The sequence below is a fragment of the Mandrillus leucophaeus genome, unplaced genomic scaffold (assembly GCF_000951045.1).
Source record: "Mandrillus leucophaeus isolate KB7577 unplaced genomic scaffold, Mleu.le_1.0 Scaffold1061, whole genome shotgun sequence".
In the NCBI taxonomy this organism is placed as follows: Eukaryota; Metazoa; Chordata; class Mammalia; order Primates; family Cercopithecidae; genus Mandrillus; species Mandrillus leucophaeus.
This window is the reverse complement of record NW_012098777.1, coordinates 116,780-135,937: the sequence shown is the minus strand read 5'-3', so window position 1 is coordinate 135,937 and position 19,158 is coordinate 116,780. Positions and strand designations below refer to the sequence as shown.

At 32.9% G+C, this 19,158-nt stretch overlaps 1 protein-coding gene across 1 annotated transcript in view; it reads left to right on the top strand.

Moving 5' to 3' along the window:
• LRP1B (low density lipoprotein receptor-related protein 1B) overlaps positions 1–19,158 on the top strand; it is a gene marked incomplete at its 5' end in the record, with an annotated part of 705,068 nt that overhangs the window by 599,197 nt on the left and 86,713 nt on the right. The window contains 4 exons of the mRNA XM_011984332.1: positions 3,624–3,740; positions 5,393–5,566; positions 7,227–7,352; positions 13,939–14,103. Of these exons, the coding sequence (XP_011839722.1) occupies positions 3,624–3,740; positions 5,393–5,566; positions 7,227–7,352; positions 13,939–14,103 (582 nt within the window). The remainder of the gene's footprint in view (positions 1–3,623; positions 3,741–5,392; positions 5,567–7,226; positions 7,353–13,938; positions 14,104–19,158) is intronic.

Below are 19,158 nucleotides of genomic sequence, written 5' to 3'. Positions count from 1 at the left end.
ATTTGAATGCACTTTATTTCTTTCTCTTCCCTGATTGTCCTGACCAGAAATTCCAATTCTGTGTGGAGTAGGACTGGTGAGAGGAGTGGTGAGAGCATGCTTCCAGCATTTGCCTATTCAGTGTGATATTGGCTATGGGTTTGTCATAAATGGTTCTTATTATTTTGAGGTATGAGGAACATGAACTCTTTTGTTGTTTGCTCTGTGCATAGTACCTGGCAGTGTGTGGTACAGGGGAAGTCCCCATGAGTATGTAGAGTTAATGAATGCTGTGTCAGACAAAGATACTTTCCAACTTTGCATCCAGTGAGGAGGGTATGTAGTATTACATGAGTTTGATTTCAAACTACATTCTTTGATATTTAAAAGCATATTTACATTGCCTCCTATCTCCCTCAAATTGCAGCAATTTCTAAGAAAATAAATAAATACATACTGGTCCTGGACCACTCACAATTGTTTGATTCATTAAGCAAATTCATTGGGTAACATAAAGTCTCTAGTTAAATAAAGTGAACATGAATGTTAGGATTATTTTGCTGTTATTTGAATTTAGTTTACCAACACTATCATAAATAGATGTGTATGTATATGAAAAATAAGTGTGTATGTGTGTATGAAAACATGACTTTAATGTAGTTTCTAACCTAACTCAAAAATACTTTTAACAATTTTTAAAAATTAAATTTGACATAATGGTATGTATCCAGGTTTTTATTTTTATTTTTATTTTTTGGCTCCTTTATCAACTTCTTAAATCAAGAATATGGTAGTTCACACTTGGTTATTATTATCTTGCAAATTTTGGCTTTCCATTAAAACAGAATGTTTATAGTCTTTTTCTCTATTTCTGAAAAACAGTGATTTAAATTTTTTGTTCTCTCCAAGTCCTGCCTCTTAAATATCAATGTGTTACATACTGTGGTCACTTCACATAATATTTTGTTTTTTTGTTTGTTTGTTTTTCATTTTCTTCCAGCCTACAATAGAAATAGGGGAACGAGTAGATCTTAGAAAATTTTAGAGTTTGACAAGAGTGAAATTTTAAAATCCCTAAAATATAAAGTAGTCTTGGTATCAAGGGAGATGTGCAGAAAATGACTACATAATTAGCTCCATTATCCTGTGTCACTAAAACGTAGTGAGCCTATGTCTTTATTTTTTATAAACCGTTCAAATTGTGATTCTATTATACTTAATTAAAACAAGTATGGCATTTTATTTCAAATTTTCTGGGCTCCTACTGACTTGGTTCCAAATATTCATCTTTCCCTGTTCAGATAAGAATGAGTTTCTTGAGAATTGATTTTTTTTTCCATTTTATTATTGGTTCTTTATTACAGAGCAAAATAAAATATGATATTTTAAAGATAGACAAGAACTTTTTTCATATAAACTTGATTCTCATCTCTATAACAGGAAAAGTTAGCTGATTCCTTTATTAACTTTTTAATTTAGAAGACTATCTCTTTTATTAAAGGGCTTAATAAAAAATCAAAATTATTGATTTTTGGATTTCTGGAGTATAAATTCCACTCATCTATAAACTTTGTTATATAATTTTTATCAAGATGTAATTCCATCCAATAGTACAAAATATGGCCAGAGCTGATAAAAGTGGGTATGTCTTAGACAAACCTAGACCAATAATGCAATACATGACATTTTTGAGAACTTTTTACTGCTTCTGAATCTGAAAAACAATATTGTTGATTAAATTGGATTACATACTCATTGTTTTCTCCTTTTCTGTGATTATCAATATTAATGTTTTTAAGTCTAAAACTAATTTTATCGGCAACAGATTTTTGTTTTAGCTACTTCTTTATTGTAGCACATTGGTAGAAGAGAGACAATCATGTTTTTATGTTATGTTTTTAACCCTTCTCAGTCAGGTGTTTTGAACTATAGGAGCAGCAGCAAAAAAACGTGTAATTTGTGGTTCATATTACTCATAATTCTACATGAAAATGCAAAAACGTGTCTTCTAACATGACTTCAAATGGAAAATTAATAATTGAGCAGAAACCAGTAAAACAATGGCCACTTGCTTAATTGTTATTTTTCAGGATCTGGTCAGGCATGGTACATCTCTATACATTACTTGAGGAACAAAATATTTAATTTGATTACATGTGAGCTAAGTATTTGTACTTAACTGAATAATTATTCACTAATGATTTCTAATATGAATTATTTCCATTCTGATTATTAAGTCTTGGTCCAGTTACACAGGAATAAAAGTCTAGCACAGACTCAAAAGTGCCTTTCATTCAGTTGCATTGCCATTAAAATGTACTTCAGTTGCTTCTTGAATGTTCTCATTGGGAACACTCTTTAGTTGCCTAAGGCATTTAACTGCATTGTACTTCCAAAGTATGCAATATGTCATATTTAGACAGTAGCTACGTCACAAAAAAAATCTACAGCAGTGAATATTTATTATAGAATTCATGAGTCAGACATATTACTCTTCCATATTGAAAGAAGTTTACTTTCTTAGATATTCTATGTGTTGATGATGTTCTTACAAAAAGACACTGGATGGATTCCAATTACATTCATGAAATCAAAAAATGAAACTAAAAAAATATTTTTACTCTATATTATTTCAGTCCATTATCATTCACTGAATCTACCTGTAATGAAACTGAAGACAAGCAGTCTCAGATAAAATTAATTCAAGCATCACTAGAACTTTAATCAAGAACTTTACTGTTTATTCTTCCCTACCATAAACATCATTTTTTTCTTTTTTTTTTCTTTTTTTTTTTTTTTGAGACAGAGTCTCACTCTGTTGCCCAGGTTGATCCCAGCTTGCTGACCTCTGCCTCCCAGGTTCAAGCGATTCTCCTGCCTCAGCCTCCAGGGTAGCTGGGATTGCAGGTGCCGGCCACCACGCCCAGCTAATTTTTGGATTTTTAGTAGCGACAGGGTTTCACCATGTTGACCAGCTGGTCTCAATCTCCTGACCTCGTGATCCTCCCGCCTCAGCCTCCCAAAGTGCTGGGATTACAGGCGTGAGCCACCACACCCGGCTAATATCAATCATTAGTCACATTAACTTCAGCATGCACACAGATGTCCGATCGGTAACACCGTTGGCCAACTCTGAAGGGGTGAAAATATATTTTAATTAAATACATGAACCTTGTGTATTCTGAGAACTATACCTTCTTGAAGGAATTAAAAATACAAATAATTATACTAACTCATTTTAAATAATGGTCCGATAAATGATTTAAATAATTAATTCATTCTCCATAAAATATGAAGATGAAAATGGAAATAATATTAAAGGAAAGTCTATTAGAGGATAGCTAAAATTAAGAAACCATAAATATGGCTAGAAGGGGTATTTACAGCAGACTTTCTTATGTGAAATAAGACTGTTGCTAGAGTTTGTTAACTAAATGCCATGTAATCTGAACCCATGTATTTGGGATAAAGATTGAGTTACTTTAATTTTTCTAATTTCTACAGTATCGTGATTGGCACCGGGTAATTTCTATGATGCTTGAAGACAAATGTCAACTGTAATTACACAATAAGAAGCAAAAGTATGATTTTGAATGATTTCAAATTTATTTGCACTGTTTGTCTTGTGTGTGTTGATTTTGCAGGTTTGGCTGTGGATTATTTTAGTGAACGCATATATTGGGCTGACTTTGAGCTCTCCATCATTGGCAGTGTTCTGTATGATGGCTCTAACTCAATAGTCTCTGTCAGCAGCAAACAAGGTTTGTGAAATGCTTTTGTCTTCATTTTTAATTATTATTGAGAGTGTAAGTATGGATGCTTTGCATTCTGGATTTTCTTAAATTCTTTCTCCTTTCAACTTATAACTCTTACTAGTAATTAAAATTTTCATTCCTACTGGAAAAACATAGAGGTCAGGGCAGAAGTGTGTCCATCTTGACTTGAAAGTTTGTCCATCTTGACTTGAACAAACATGGCCATTGCTGTCCAGATTCAGAAAATAATTTTACTCTGTGGCTTCCGTGGCTAATCCATTCTGAGCAGAGCACTTCTAGTAGTCAAGATCAGCATCTGTGAACACAAACTTTTATTTCAATTGCAATGATAACAAGCAAACAATGAGTTACTGTATCAATGCGTCAAAAATGACCATTTAACTCTACCACCAGTGACTGCTGAATCTACTTGTGCTCCTCTGTTGCTATACTGTTTTTATGCCCACCTATCTGCCTGGCTTCTATTTTTTAACTGTCTCATTTTTCTAGCTCCCTTCTGTTCCTCATACTTTTTTCTGCCTGGCTGTCTCAGTTCTTTCTGCTGAATTTAATTTCTTCCCTTTCTGTCACTTTCTTTTCCCTACTTCAACCCCTTCCCACAATTTTTTTGTAACCACAAATTTTTCATCATATCCACTTTAAATTTTTGTATTTGCATGTTATATATTTATTGAATATAGATTTGTTTCCTGTTTTGTGTTTGTTTGTTTGTTTTTAAATAACACAAACAGGGAAGTTAAACAACTAAATCAAATTTTTATTGTGCCTTTGCCTAAAGTGTGTGTGTGTGTGTTTTTATCGATGGCCTCAGATAAAAAAAAAAAAAAAAAAAAAAAGTTCACATACCTGTAATTAATTACAATGAAGTTAACTTGTTCTGGTTTTGGTGCACATTTTACTATTTCATGAAACAGCAAAGAAAAATATATGAATATAAAGACACTTTTGCTTTACAACCTCTAGATAATTAGTAAAAATATAAAGGTTATCATTTTATTTGTTATAAATTTCTGTTTCAAAAGTTAGAATAATTATTCATTTGATAAAATCTCTGAAAATAAGTCACAAAATGTGAAAATAATGGTTACTATTATTTTTAGCCAAACTAATCAGACAAATGATTTTCATTTACCTGTTTGTTTTCTTTATTCCATTTCTGAAATGAACAATACTAATGTCAAATATTATTTTTGGATTTACTCTTTAAAAATCAACAAATGATTGCTTAATAAACCAGTCATTTGGGCATGTAATTTGATCATTTATTTGATCCAGAACACAAACTGAGTTGTGTAAACTGCCTGTTTTTATACTACAGATAACATTGGATATAAGATATCCTCTCTGTATAGCAGAGAGGATTAGTCTGCAAATAACCCCCAGAAAATTCTTTGTGATGGTAAAGATGATTAAAGTGATGATGGAAGTGTATTTTTATGTTTTAAGTAACATGTTTACTACATTGCATATCCTTACTTAAGATATAATTCTAAGAACGTCATAGCTAATATTATAAATATTCCAATTCTGAAAGTTTAAACGGTAATAAGATTTTCAATATGGTCTCAGATAAACATAGTTTTTAAAGTCTGAGTGTATACATTAAAACTTTCATAACTGCCTTTTGGAAATTCCAGGTTTATTACATCCACATAGAATTGATATCTTCGAAGATTATATATATGGAGCAGGACCTAAAAATGGTGTATTTCGAGTACAAAAATTTGGCCATGGTTCAGTAGAGTACTTAGCTTTAAATATTGATAAAACAAAAGGTGTTTTGATATCTCATCGTTATAAACAACTAGACTGTAAGTATAATATATTATGAAGTTGTCTATACTGGTAAATTTTTTTCTTATCTCTCTCAAAAAACATATGTAAATGTCTTAACCTCAGTAAGTTAAGTAACTTTAATTTTTTATGTTACTAGACTTTTTCAACTACCAAAACGTCAAAATATAGATAATTATATTTCTGCTGTAACCAGGAAAATGTTCAGCATTTGGCCATGTTTTCATGCAATTAAAACTGGCTTTGTTACAATAATCTGTTAATCTGTTTCTAAAATTCTTAATAGAACCTTGTGAGTGTATAGATGAACTATCCAAGTAAGGAAATTTATTGTTGGCCATTTTGACTATTATTACTAATCAACAAGTAACTATTATAGTATTAACCTTCCGTTCTTAAATATATACAAAAAGAACTCTTCCCAAGACTTGCATATTTTCTCTGATTTATTGTATATGACTTATTATTGTTACTCTCCCTCCTAGAAAGGAGTGGGTAAATCATTAAGGTAATTAAGGTAATACTCTTGAAAATATGTTTCTAACACAGCTGTCAAAAATATTGAAGAACAAAGTGAAAAATAATAATATGGCTGAAATTCTAATGATCTGTGTTTATATATCAGTTCACTCTTCAAGCTGCTGTTCAAGGGTTATTTATAATTACTATTTATGGCAAATGAAATGGATTTTATCTTGTTTGGTGCATTTATCTGGAACAAGTGGTGTTTATTCAAATCAGTTCTCACAACAGAATAAAACAAAATATAGTTTCCTAAATCGTCCTGAAATTTTATCCAAAGCCTTGCTGCTCTTTACCAATAATTTGGCATATAAGATTCCAAGGTTAATATGAGGACACTTTCTCTCATCCTCCAGTTCTGTTTACTTTATATTCATAGTTGAATATTGCCACATTCATAAAAAGTAAACAAATAAAATCCTGTCTTGAATATAATAGGCATTTGAGTGGTGGTTCTTACAGAAAACAAGCCACTCTCATGGTCCCCAACTCAGCTACCTGGGTGCCATTCCTGTTTAATACTGGTGAAATAATCTCTAGGAAAGATCAATAATCAGCTATGACTGCAAAGGATGTCGATTGGATAAAAATTTAAACACAAATAAGTATGGCACACACACATTTACACGTGCACACAAACTCCCACTTGATGGAAAGGAAGCCATCTGTACCTTGAACTGACAAGCTACATATGCATTTTAATCCTTTGTATTAATAAATACGAGGGGGGCATTGTTTTTGTCTGTTAGAGCAGCTCTGTGAAATAAGCTGTTAAAGTGAAGGCTAGATCCCCTCAAAACTTCCATTGGCTTTACTTTCCAACACAGCCCCAATGGTACTTCAGGTTCTAAGACCAACTCTTATGCCAAAAGCAATTAGTCAGAAGCAAAATAACTAAGCATAGATCTGAATAATTTCTTCTCTCTTTGGAAAATATAAATAAGGCAAACTTACTATTAATGATGAGCATTGGGTAGTAATTTTTCTTCACCTATAAAGGAGAATGATGATATTGAGTAAGATACTCCCAGTGGAAATTTGATGTGATTACTTTTCAACATTGCTAATGAATCATTTCCCCTTATTTAAGTTTATGCTTTTGAAGCCTGTTGTATCTATATTTACACAATGTGTTGTTTTCGTTTGTTTAACCAGTACCCAATCCATGCTCGGATTTAGGATGTGAATTCCTCTGCTTGCTGAATCCTTCTGGGGCCACTTGTGTGTGTCCGGAAGGAAAATATTTGATTAATGGCACCTGCAATGATGACAGCCTGTTAGGTAGGTATACTTTATTATTCTGTAAATAATGAATTAATGCTTATCATACAATTTCACAACTAGTGAAATGGAGTGAAATGATCTGTTCCATTAGCAATCTAGCTACCTTGATAGCAGCAGTTCTTGAATGCCTGTGTAAACTGTTCTTTTCTCTGGAGAAGACTTTCAAACAATTCATTCTGCATTTGTTCACAAAGCAGCATTGAACACTTACAGGCACTTAACAACAAATCGAGAACTTTGAAGTCACTCACAGACCCAAAAGAATTTTTTTTTATAACTCTTCTATTAGATAAGACAATAATATTTTTTGAGAACATTCTGCTATGGGTTTCAACTCAGCCCAAAAATCCATTTATTTATTCAATACGTTTCTATTGATTACCTCTTGTGTGCCAAGCACTAACTTAAAAATTGAGAATTTAGAAACCAAATTTTAGTTTCTTCTGTGTAAAATGGGACTTACAATACTACTACTACTATTACTACCACTTCTGCTATTACCACAAAGAATAATAATAATAAATATTTTGAGGGCTTATGAAGAAGGCATAATACTAACGCAAAAACTAAAAACTAACTTAGAAACAAAACTGATAAGATTTCTTCATCCATGCAGTTTGTATTTCAGAAGGTAGAAACTGGAATAATCAATAAAAATTGAAACATTACTTCAGATGCTAAATCTTACATAACCACACACACAAAAAAACAAACACACACACACACACACACACAAAAAACAGTGTGATAGCACAGGGAAAGAAAATATGTCTCTTGAATATCCAGCTAGACTGACAATAAATAAGTTTCCTCATATTCAAAACATTAGGTATAATGGAAAAAATATTGTTACTAAAAGATAAAATCCACACATAATACTTTAAAAAATTATTGTATTCATTTATTCATTCATTCTTACTGAGACGGAGTCTTGCTGTCACCCAGGCTGGAGTGCAGTGGCATGATTTCAGGTCACTGCAACCTCCACCTCCTGGGTTCAAGCAATTCTCCTGCCTCGGCCTCCCGAGTAGCTGGGACTAAAAGTGTGTATCACTATGCCTGGATAATTTTATTTTGTGTGTGTATTTTTAGTAGAGATGAGGTTTTGCCATGTTGGCCAGCCTGATCTCGAACTCCTGACCTCAGGTAATTTGCCTGCCTAAGCCTCCCAAAGTGCTGGGATTACAGGCATGAATCACCACGCCTGGCCACACATACTAAATTTTATGTCACAGACACAAAGGCAGTGCTCTTGCCAGGCACGGTGCCTTGCACCTGTAATCACAGCACTTAGGGAGGCAGAGACCAGAGGACAGCTTGATCTCAGGGGTTCGAGACCTACCTGGGCAACATAGCAAGTACCCATTCTCCACAAAAAGGAAAAAAAAAAAAAAAAGTAGTGCTCCAAAATCACTGGAGGATCACAGCAAACATTTTCCAATGAGGTACAGACATTATTCATGGCAGGCTTTGTTACCTATTGTATTTCCCTCTGCTAGAATACACTCCTCACATGGACTCTGGGTCCTTACCCACAGTCAGCATCTCCACCTCTGCATGATTTTTCTCTTTGTTCTCTGCTGAAGGTTACATCCAATTTGAAGATTTCTGACATTTATAAGGCACTCAGTGTCTAAAACTATTATAGTACTTTCATTTAATGTATATTATTTAAGCATATGATATGCAGAGCTGAAGGGGTTCAAAAGATGAATTGATGAATAACATACGCATCAATAAATAGATATTTATGTGGACAGTGACACAAGTCACAGAAGAGACAGAGTTAAAACTATTACGAGGATTCAGATTATTATTCAAATAGGGGATCAGTCAGAATTTCCTATAGGATATGACGTTTAAACAAGGTCTGCAAAGGCAGATTGGATTTAGATTAAATGGGAAGGAGGGAGGAGGACACTGAGACAGAAAATCTGTCTGAGAAGTATGGAAACATGGTGGGTTAAGAAAATAATGAGTCATTCATTGTAGTTAGTGTGTAGAAGTGTGAAGCCCTGTTTTGGGTAATAAGGTTGCAAAGTTCGTAACAGAAAGCTAAGTGTGAATCATGATTGATATTTTGGGCGGACACTTTGGTGCCAGTTATTGAAAAGGGATGCCATCATGGCACTAGGATGCTCCCTTCCCCTCTATCTATTCTCCCAATTAGAGTAGCTGTTATCTCAACTGTGATGGGAGAGTATGAGCATCCAGTGAACATTTCCAAACATTGTTAGTACCACTTTCTCAAATGCTGTTCTGACTGCATCACAGAGGAAGACTCTGCAAAGGTATCTATTCCACTTAACCTCTCAGAAACAGATCCTTTAACTGTGAACAACTTTTCTGCAAAAATGTCATACCTTCAGTAGTCCCACATAATCCCTTACCCATTGCCCTCACAGGTGCCTCCTGTGTACTGTGTCTACTTAGAAAATTTGGGTGAGAGAGGCAATTAGGAGAGAGGTTAGTATAATGCACAGAAATAAACTAATAATGCTACCAAGGGACTTTGACATTGGCTCTGATGTTACAACTATTGTTTAGAGTCAAGTTCAGACAGTTTTTGTTGGTTTTTCTTTCCTCTTCTATGTAATCCTCTTCTGTGTAATCCCATGTTTCCACAACTTCTTCTATGCAATCCTCCTCCTTTTTCCTCTTTCTTTGATCCAAATTATGTATCCAACAACCTAAATTCTGTGAATACCCTGCAAGGACATGACCTAGTGTAGGGCTGAGATGAAGTTTTAGAGTAGGCCAAGGTCTACCACTTAAATAACTTTGTTGTGCTTGGACTGTATACCTGCTTCCCTTGGTCTCAGTTTATTCTGTACAACATAGAACTAACAATAATTACTACTAATATTAGTATCACTGACAGTAGAAATAATACTAAATATTTTGAAAACCTATGAGGAAAGCATAATTCTATGTATGTTTATAGACATATATATTAATTTAATCTTCAAATTTTATTATGTACTAATTTCTCCTATTTTACAGATAAAATGGAAGCATTAGAAGCTCATTTGATTGTCTAACATTACTTAGTAAATGATGGCACCCCAGGGTGAATGTAGGTGGTCCACTCTCTTAATCATCACACAATATATCCCAGTGTCTCTGTGTCACCCAGAGTACCCATTTCCAGAGTTACTGGAAATTCTAGCAATAACATGGATAGAATGGCTAGCACGATACCTTGAAAAATAGACACATAGCCCTTTAAAATCAATATGTCACTTTGAAGTAGGTAAGAAAATGAAACAAGTTTTTTGCTACATTAAGTCACTAAATTGTATCGTTTTATGCTTGAAAGAAGGAATCTTGCTTATCTAAATACACACTTATCCATGATCTAAAACTTTTTTTGGAGATGTGTTTTGCTCTTTCAACCCTGCTTAAAAGGCATGATTTCAGAAACCACAAAGCCCATTCTTGTAACTTAAGAGAAAATCTTACATTTAATCAAAGTGAAAACAACACTCAAATTAGCCTTTACACATTGTAGGTCTTGAAACATAAACAGTTTGGACCATTTTAGTTGGAACATAAATGAGTGGATTTCAGAATTATTGATTGGTGAAGATAAATGCCAGTTATTTTTTTCTGACATTAACGTTTGCTATAGCCAATGTTATATGCTTTTCATTTGTTTATAATTATTTGTCTACCTCTAGCTGCTATTGTTAAATGATGAGTACACTGAACATTTTTAATAACGCTTTGTGTGTTGAATTTGAAATTCAAATATTATAGGGAAGTGTTCACCTGCTTTTTCCTATAGTTGATTATAATTGCTGGAGGTTGGCTTCTGGGGGTGATTTAGTTATTGACAAAAGCAGCTCTTTTTTTCATTGTAGAACCATTATTATGAGTTTTGCAAGAATGTAACTCCACTTCCATTTCATCAGGCAATGTTGTACTTTAAAATTTCTGGTGCCTAATGAGGCACGTTATAGTAATGTGCATGCCCCAACATGTAGGGATTTTGAATATCCTTGTAGTTTTCATAGAATTGACAGGTAAAAATGAGTACCCCATAATAATCCTACCTGTGATCATGATGCCTTAAGTGTTTATCTTCACTGTCCACATCCACAACCTTTATTAGGACAAATAATGTTGACCGAGATAGAAATGTTTTGGTAAATTTTAAATTAAACAAGCATATTTCCACTCCACATATTTCTTGAGAGTCTGATCTCTGTAGTAAATAATTTGCTGGAGATTCCCACTTATATTTGCATGGGCATCTTCAGTTTAGTATGCCACCTCAAAACTACCCCTCCATTTCCTGTCATCCTTGTGTTCCCACCTAATTGTCCTGGTCAGAAACTAAAGAATCATAAAGATAGTCTTGGAATCATTTTCGAGGTTATTTTGCTATACATAGTGACATGGCCTTCTCCATTAGAAATGCTGCTTTGCTTTGAGCAACCTACAATGGAACAAAACTGATTGAGATAGTTGTAGGCATTCCTCATTTTTCTTCACATAACACTGCTGTGATTTTTACCTCCAAATGACCGTTAGAATACATCCACATTCATTCATCCCATGTTACTCTATTTTCGGTCCTCATCTTACCTATCCTGGATAATGTATACAAAGTTCTGAGAGCCTTCCTGCTTTTTTAAGCTGCCATTTTAACCCCTGCCAGTACATTACCTTTCCAAGACACCACATTACTTTTGGGGTGGAGTCTAAAATCCATGGATCTTCTCTTACTCACTGCTTATTTCTTCAAAAACATTTACCTATCATGATTCATTTCTTTACCCTCTCCGATCTAGGTCCACTCACAGTGACTTTCATTCATTTCCTCCAGAGCTCACCCGTAGGTCTTCCTGTATGTTACTCCACTGGAGCTCTATTCTCAGTAAACCTTGTGGGCACTAGGTCAATAGCATATAAAAAGTGTTATCATATTATATTTTATAGTTTTTCCCATTTCTTATTTACTATTCATACAAACCTGAGTTAGCTTGTATAGTTGTCATTAAGGACATTTTAAAGTGAAGTAACTGAGGCTCAAATCAGTTAACTTGTATGCCTAGTAAGCGACAGAACCAGAACCTAAACACAGGTCTCATTATACCACTGTAATTTTTTATAATACACTTATTTTACATCATGAGAGAATTCTTCATATTAATACAAACTTCAGTAATGCCAATCTGAAGCCTGCCTACGTGACAATGTATTAGAAACTTTTCTCTTCAATGAGACAAGTCCCAGAATTGTATGGCACTACTGACAGTTTCTATTTATGACCGTGGACATGATACTTAAATCATTGTGTCATTTGAAGCCACTGAGGTGCTTAAAGATGCTCTTGAAATCATTGCAGTGATATATTCAAGCTTCTGTCATGTATGTGCCAGCGCATCTTGAATAAGGATTATAGATTGCTTTGATTTTACCTACTTTAACTATAAAATGGGCATTATTATAGTAAAGGGCTTATTATAGAATAGAATGCCTATTACAACTATCTCAATCAGTTTTGTTCCATTGAACACTGTATGTTGCTCAAAGCAAAGCAGCATTTCTAATGGAGAAGGCCATGTCAATATGCATAGCAAAATAACCTCAAAAATGATTCCAAGCCTATCTTTATCATAAATCATACTTACCATATTGTTAAAAAGAATTTTGCTACCCCAAGGAATGTCCAGCCTTTTTTATTCTGAGTGAAAATGTTATTAAGTAGGTAGACTGTACAGAATCATTTGGGACAAATGTTACATACGGAAATGTTTCTAACTTTGTTCTATAACCAACTTGTACCAAATCCCAATGACTTTTAGTTTGGGGCATTTATATATGGTTAATAGAGACCAACATCAAAGAGTATCTCTTCATGTAAACATTTCTCTATATTATGTATATTCACACATGCATACACTATAGAACGAATAGTGTGTGTGTGTGTGCATATGCTATAAATGTAACTTACAAATTTAAAGTTTTCTTTTTTAATATCAACTACTCCTAAAAATAAGCTATGTTTGTCCATATTATAAGGAAAATTTCTTGGTTGGAAAATATATTACTTTTAGAAGCCTAGGCAACATAGTAAGAACCTGTCTTTACAAAAAATTAAAAAAATTATAGTCTCAGCTACTTGGAAAGTGGAGGTGATAGGATCACTGGAGCCAAGGAAGTTGAGGCTTCAGTGAGCTGTGATCATGCCACTGCTCACCAGTCTGGGTGACAGAGCAAGACCCTGTCTCAATAAAATAAAAGAAAGAAAGAAGATGAAAATATATTACTTTTAGAAAGTTTCAGTTAGTTTTACTATTCAATATTTTACAAATATAAGAAAAAGTTAATAATGCTTTAAATTTAAAGAAGAATATGTATATTTACCATTCAACATTAATATGTACATGTACCATTCAACAACTAGAATCTATCTGTTTTCAGATAGTATTTAATTTTTTCTACTTTTGTACTTGGGGTAATTATTTTATGGAAACAAAAGATCCTAGTATTTAAATATTGTATCTATTTGAAATATCTATATTAAATTACTCCCTGAAAACATGCTAATTTGTACATTTCTTCTCATAAACAGATGATTCATGTAAGTTAACTTGTGAAAATGGAGGAAGATGCATTTTAAATGAGAAGGGTGATTTGAGGTGTCACTGTTGGCCTAGTTATTCAGGAGAAAGATGTGAAGTCAACCACTGTAGCAACTACTGCCAGAATGGAGGAACTTGCGTACCATCAGTTCTAGGTAAATATTTCAGTGTCATTGTATTTCAAATCTTTTGCATTTTTTCTTATATATGAATCAAAAATACTTAATGTTACAATCATACTTCCTAGTATCTTAATGAAGAATAGACTAACACAATATACTAACACAAAATTAAATCAATGGCATTTGTTCTAAATTCAGTATATAAAAGTTCAAGCCAAAAATTGAATGACCAACAATACTAATGATCATTACTCTGGGTTGAGCATGTACCATGTGACAGGCTCAGTGTTTATAGATAATTTGCCCCTGGCTCAGAATGATTAGTAGAGCCAATTTTCCAGGCTTATATGTTTTACCCCAAAGTTTATGGATTTTTGTTGTTGTTGTTATTGTTGCACAAATAGTTTTCCTAATGCTAAAAATCAATTGTTATTGAAAATTAGGATTATTTTAAATGTAAATAAACAGTAACAGAGAATCTGATAGCATCCTGATTCCCATCAAAAATTGTAACTACTCTTTTGGCATCACACTGTGTCATATAACATGCTTTGAAAATTCAAGATTTCTACATCTTAGGATATATTTGAGATTATTATTAATTTATACAATAGCCATGTTTGCAGAAAGTGTTCTGTGCAGCACATAAACGAACATAGAAACATAGAAACATATTCTTCCACTGACTTGTATTAAATTTAAAATACATTCCATAAGAAAAAAATAACCCCAATGAATAAAATCTAATTTGCAAATTCCAATTATTCAGTGCAAGGGATATTATACAACTATTATATTGTGATTCAAGAGCATTTAATTTTACTACCATAAATGCAAATTTAGTCAAATGGAAAATCAGTCTATATTATTTTCACATTCCCCTACATGGTTAATTTCTATCTTGCTGGGAGTTCTTACTGCTTCTATTGTTTATGCTACGTTTTGAAGTATTTATGTATTGCTAACTGAAAGAGTTACATGAAGAATTTTCAGTGTGGATCAGAAAAGTCAAGCTGTTTCTGAAATGCATTCTAATAGGAAAAGTTTGATAATTTTATGTCTATATGTTGTCTTATTAATTCATAATGGAATTATTCTAATAGCATTCTGAAAAAATATTCAGGAGTTTGATTAGATTGAAATATAAAAGGCACAGATTATTCTCCTAAGGGAGGCTAGATCATAAAGTATTTTCTGTTACTATAGGAATATGTGAGTGTATTTTAGTAACACACATAATATCTCCTTTAGGGAAAAAATTTTTTCTCATAATAAATGAATTGTTTGGAAATTTCATTATTTAATTGGTAACTTAATTTTCTCATTGAGATAATGAAAACCATGGTGTTATAGCTGGATGATTTATCTATATTTATATTTAGAAATATTTAGGCCAAGTAAACAATTTGAAATTCCACACTATTGCTATCTATTGAACCTGCAACGCATCCGCAGGGATAAATCTCTATAAAACATTGAATCTGCTGTCTTGTTGATGCATCCAGAGTTGTATATAGATACAGCACAACTTTTAGTGTTTTGTTCAACTCATTTGTCTAAACTTTGGAGCGTGCTCAAAATCTGTTCAACTTTATCTGTGCACACAATTATATCCTGATTTACATAAATAATATGTTCAGGAAAAATATTTTTTAATATAAATGAGTTCTCATATGAATTCAATATGAGATACAAACATGTAGTTTATTTTACAGCATCTAATAATAATTATATGATATGTAATTAAGTCACTTAAAAAGCATCATTTTTCACTTTTAAAATGTGGTTTTCTAAAAACATTGTTTGGTATTATAGACTGTAGAACCTCATTATCTCCACACAAATGTTAATTTGTTAAACAAATCCCAGTGAGCAATTCATGGATTTATTCATTGTTGGTTTACTTACAGTTAAGCCTTTTGGCAAATTCCTACGTGGACACTATATAACTAGGGTTTGGGGCAGGCTAAATTATAATTTATAAGTTTATGACAGTTGTATGGAACAATAATAATTGAACAAAAGAAATGTCACTAGTTAATTAAAAGTACACATCTGTGAGGCATAATTAAAATTTTACATGTAGGAATGGTTTTGTCTCATTCCTTAAGGTTATTTTTTGTAATAATGAACACTAAAAATAAAATATATGAGCTATATTCATCTAAAAAGATACTAAAAAATGAAATATTTTGATATTGATTATACCAATAAGGATCCATGTCATTTATTTTTATGACCTGCTCATAGGAGGATAGAGTTAAGATAAAATTTGCTTTTGACAAAATAATTGAAATCAGAGTAAAGTGTAGTATTAGGAATTTATTATTGAAAATAGAGAAAATTTTTGTAAATTTTTATGCATCATAGATATCATTAAGACATTTATGCTGTTAACAGCTATATTTACACTTAATCTTTACTTGTATGAACACTTATTCTCTATAGTATATACAAGATGTTTGGTATTTTTTTTACTCCTATAGGTCTGTTATTTAGTCTTTTAATGTTTACATCAAAGTGAGTCAAGCTTTCCGACCCAGTTGATTTAGAGGAATGGAACTAGAGGGTTTGTACATTTGAAACAACATTCCCAATTACTTTCTTCCACTTTTAAAGTTGGAGTTATGCTGAGGGGAAGCAGATCTTACTTTGGGAGTTTGAAAATATGCAAAAGCACTGCTAGCCTACTAGGTTAAGAGGTGAAAGTGCAATTTGGGATATGGTGGGTAACACATTTGAATTGAATATTTTAAGTATACAGGAAGAAGGCAGAAGCCGTCATTATAGTTCTCTCTGCCACCACATCTGAAGACTTTGGCAGTAATTTCCCCCCGCCCCCCCGAAATAAAGCAAGAGGATGAAAGAGGCCTCTGTTGTGGAAGGATATAAAATCAGAATCCTCTCTGCAATGGGAAATACCCTGACAGTAACAGGCAAATAGACAGAAAGATAATTCCTCCTCATTCATTCAAGGGTTTTCTGTCTTGGTAACTGTCCCCAAATCAGATGGTAGATTGCTCAAAATCAAGTTCAGCCAGGAATTTTTGGATAACTTTGTAACATTATGAAACTAATGACAAAACATATGTAGTGAAGGATCTCAAGTCATATATGTATGTGGAGCATAAAATACACAGTCACCTAACTGATATCTTGAAGAGTGAACATACGTTTAAACTGCCCATCTTTGCTTTACTTTCACTTCTCATTTAAATGAAGACTTTTATTTAAATCAATCTTTGCATCCTAGCTCCCTTAACATAGGTATTAATTATATTTAAGGAATGCTGAAAACTGGATATTTTTATATTTAAGGAATGCTGAAAACTGGATATTTGGTTCTACTTGACTTGTTTGGGCTGTGTTTTTTATTTGTGTAAATTTAGGGAATACAAATGCAGTTTTGTTACATGCATATATTGTGTAGTGGTGAAGTCTGAACTTTTAGTGTAACCATTAGCTGAATAGTGTACATTTTACCCATTAAGTAATTTCTTATCCTTTACCCTCCTCGCACCTTTCCAATTCTCCAATGTCTATTATTCCACAATATGTCCATGTGTACACATTATTTAGCTCCTATTTATAAGTAAGAACAGGTGGTAACAGACTTTCTGAGATGTTTTGCTCAAGATAATGGCCTTCAGTTTCATCCATGTTACTACAAAAAACAGGATTTTATTATTTTCTATGGCTATGTAGTATCCCATGGGGTGTGTGTGTGTGTATGCCACATTTTCTTTATCCAGTCATTCGTTGTTGAACACGTAGGTTGATTCCATATTTTTCCTGTTGTGAATATTGCTGTTATAAACATACATTACATATGCAGTATGTTTTTGATATAATGATATTTCTTACCATTATGTGAATATACTCAGTAGTGAGATTGCTGTATCAAATGGCAGTTTTATTTTTAGCTATTTGAGAAACCTCCGTACGGTTTTCCATAGAAGTTGTACTAATTTACATTCCCACCAACAGTGTATAAGTGTTTCCTTGTCTCTACGTCCTTGCCATCTGTTATTGTTTGGCTTTTTACTAGCAGCCATTCTAACTGATGTAAGGTGGTATTTCGTTGTGATTTTTACTTCTCTTGTGATTATTTTGAACTTTTTTATATACTTGTGGGCCATTTGTATGTTTTCTTTTGAGAAGTGTTCATGTTCTTTAACCACTTTTTAATAGAGTTATTTGGTTTTTGTTGTTGTTGTTGTTGTTGTTATAGTTGAATTGTTCGACTTCCTTTTAGATTCTGGATATTATAGCCCTTTGTCGGATGCATAATTTGCAAATAATTTCTCCCATTCCTTTGGTTGTCTGTTCAGTCTGTTGATTATTTTGCTGTGTAGAAGTGTTTTAGTCTAATTAAGTTCCATTTATCTACTTTTGTTAATGATACATTTGCATTTGAAGTTTTAGTTATGAATTGTTTGCTTAGGCCAGTGTCCAGGAAAGCTTTTCCTAGGTTTTCTTCTAGCATTTTTTTATAGTTTCAGCTCTTACATTTAAATTTTAAATTCATCTTGAGTCTGTTTTGGTATATGGTGAGAGTTAGGGCTCCAGGACCATTTATTGAATAGGGTGTCCTTTCCACATTGTACGTTTCTATTAACTTTGTCAAAGATCAGTTGGCCGTAAGCATGTAGCTTTATTCCTGGGATCTCTATTCTGTTCCATTGATCCATGCATCTATTTTTATACCAGAACCATGCTCTTTTGGTTACTATAGCCTTGTGGTACAATTTGAAGTCAGGTAATGTAATGCCTCCAGTTTCTTTTTGCTTATAATTACTTTGGCTATTCAGGCCTTTTTTCTGTTCCATATGAATTTTAGGATAGTTTTTTCTAATTCTGGGAAAAGTGACGTTGGCATTTTGATAGAAATTGCGATGAATCTGTAGATTGTGTTAGATAGTATGATCATTTTCAGGTAAATAATTAATGATGTTAAAATTGAAAACACAAAGAACATAGTTTAACAAGTATGTAATACAGGAAATTATAACTCTAACAAGGCAAGTAGAAAAAACACAGAAAGCATAATAAGAAAGTGGCAAAGGTAAGTCTCATACATGTATGCAG